General features: G+C 40.6%; 1 protein-coding gene across 1 annotated transcript; it reads left to right on the plus strand.

Moving 5' to 3' along the window:
• Positions 1–12: 12 nt before the first annotated feature.
• On the plus strand, positions 13–1,351 carry LOC102306518 (the record flags this gene model as incomplete). The annotated part of the gene is given in 2 exon segments (XM_005953363.3): positions 13–1,190; positions 1,271–1,351. Coding segments are annotated over 2 exon segments (1,183 nt in total), but the record flags the coding sequence as incomplete, so codon positions are not given.
• Positions 1,352–2,255: the final 904 nt, after the last annotated feature.

The following is a 2,255-nucleotide window of genomic DNA, read 5'->3' on the forward strand; positions in this document are numbered from 1 at the left end:
AGAGGAGAAAAGTATCTTGCGACTAGGAGAACACTTGTATTCAAAACATGGACATGACAAGACCAAACATGAGTACATCAGACAAAAAATGCGAGAAATGGGACGGTTACTTCTGCGCTCACGGGAAGCAGGGACACTGAAAAAAATGGAGGATTTCTATGTACCTTCAAATTTCAAGTTTGTGGTTCAAGCAGTAAAGGATGTGGCTGGCTTTGATGAAGACAAAAACATCTACAGAGCTCCATCATTGGCTCTGAAACTGGGCCATAGTCTCAAGAAGATTGCAGATATTCTTGAGTGTGAAGCAAAGATGGCAGATTTTCATGATGAGGAATTTCTTAAGAATCTGAAGAGAAGCCGGGATCTTTATGAGAAGAAATGGGATGTGTGCGTTTCATCTCGTGCCCTGCAAACTCTAAAAGAAGGAAAATGGAACACTCCTCAACTCCTCCCTTTCACCGAGGATGTAAAAACCATGCATATGTATCTTGATAGGTACAGAAAAGAATACCAAACCAGACTTGCCAGTGATCCCAATAAGAAGAACTGGTCAATGCTGGCCAATTTGACTCTTTGCGAAGTGATACTGTTTAACCGCAGGAGAGAGGGTGAGGTATCAAAAATGCCACTAACTGCATTCACCCTGCGAGACACTTCAGGAGTCCATTCGGATTTGGCAGTAGGACTTTCAGAGTTGGAACAAAAACTTTGTCGCCATTTCCAGCGCATTGAAATAAGAGGGAAAAGGAACAGAAAAGTTCCTATCCTCTTAACACCAGACATGCTGTCCTCAATGGAAGCCTTGGTTTCACATCGGCGGGCCTGTGGTGTGTCTGATGAAAATCCCTTTTTCTTCTCTAGACCTGAAGCAGACACTCACTTCAGGGGATCAGATGCCATCAGACAGATTGCAAAGGAATGTGGAGCGAAGCATCCAGAAACACTGTCCTCAACTAAGTTGAGAAAGCACGTGTCCACACTGTCCACAGTCCTAAACCTGAGAGACAATGAGATGGACATCCTCGCAAATTTTCTAGGCCATGATATCAGAGTCCATAGGGAGTACTATAGACTGCCTGAAGGAACACTTGAGTTGGCTAAAGTCAGCAAAGTGCTCATTGCTCTAGAACAAGGCCGACTGTCAGACTTCAAGGGAATGAGCCTCGATCAAATCCAAATTAATCCCAATGGTAAACAAAATGTTTTTATATTTTTTATTTCACAGTAAATATCTTTTGTGCTACATGGTTTTCTTAACACTGCTTTACAGAAGAAATGCAGGAAGATGTGGAAAGTGATCTTTCAGAGACAGATGCATCAAAGGAGTCATCGTTCAGTTCCTCAACATCGAGTAGGTGACAGGTTTAACTGTTTTTCATACGTAACTGGATGTACTGAATGTACTTTAGAAAGTAGGTTAGAAGTTTTTTAGAATGATCATTTTGAGTATCCCCTACCAAAGAGCCTGATAGCACCATTGTTGCCTGTATTGTGTAACTTTCTTTGTACCCTTGCGTGCTTATTACTGTTAGCTTTTTCTATTGCTGCTAGCTGCTTGCCCACCATTTTATTTTCAAGCCACGTCAGTTCAGTTGGCATTAATTCTGTATATAGAGAACCATGAATGGGTAAAATCGTTTGTTTCAACCTTTGTGATTGTTTTCCTTCAAGAGCTCTGCCAAAAAAAAGCACATTCTTTAACTGAAGGAGACTGGACTAGGTATTTGACTGACAGTGTAATATTGAAACTTTTCAAATATTTTAAATTTTAGCACAGATGAGTTATGTAGCAGGGTGATAAGACTGTACTGCATTGCAGTCACAATTTTGCACGTTTTTCAGTATTTGTCTTCTCTGTTCCAGGCTCACAAGGTACATATTTTTTCTACTTACACAGTTTACTCTTCTTCTCATAGGACCACCAGGATTCAAGCAAGGACAGTGGACCACAGATGAGCCTGATGGTGACCACCCTACTACAGGTATCCCACAGACTGAGGCTTGGCATTTGCCCACATTTCTTCTTTACCCATTCCCTTTTCCACACAACAGCTAAAAAGGCTATACTAAAATAAGCACTGATTTGCTTTCTCACCCTAATAATTCTTTTATTTCAAAGTTGTACAAATGTTCTTAGTACAACCTATCTAGACTTGATGATGACATGATGATGAATTAGTAATGATTAATGTAACAAGGCAGTAAGAAAAAATGGAGGTATTTCAGTTCAAGGCTTTCGTCAACGTTACAGCAGG

The sequence above is a fragment of the Haplochromis burtoni genome, unplaced genomic scaffold (genome assembly GCF_018398535.1).
Source record: "Haplochromis burtoni strain Fernald_Lab_line unplaced genomic scaffold, NCSU_Asbu1 Contig_3932, whole genome shotgun sequence".
In the NCBI taxonomy this organism is placed as follows: Eukaryota; Metazoa; Chordata; class Actinopteri; order Cichliformes; family Cichlidae; genus Haplochromis; species Haplochromis burtoni.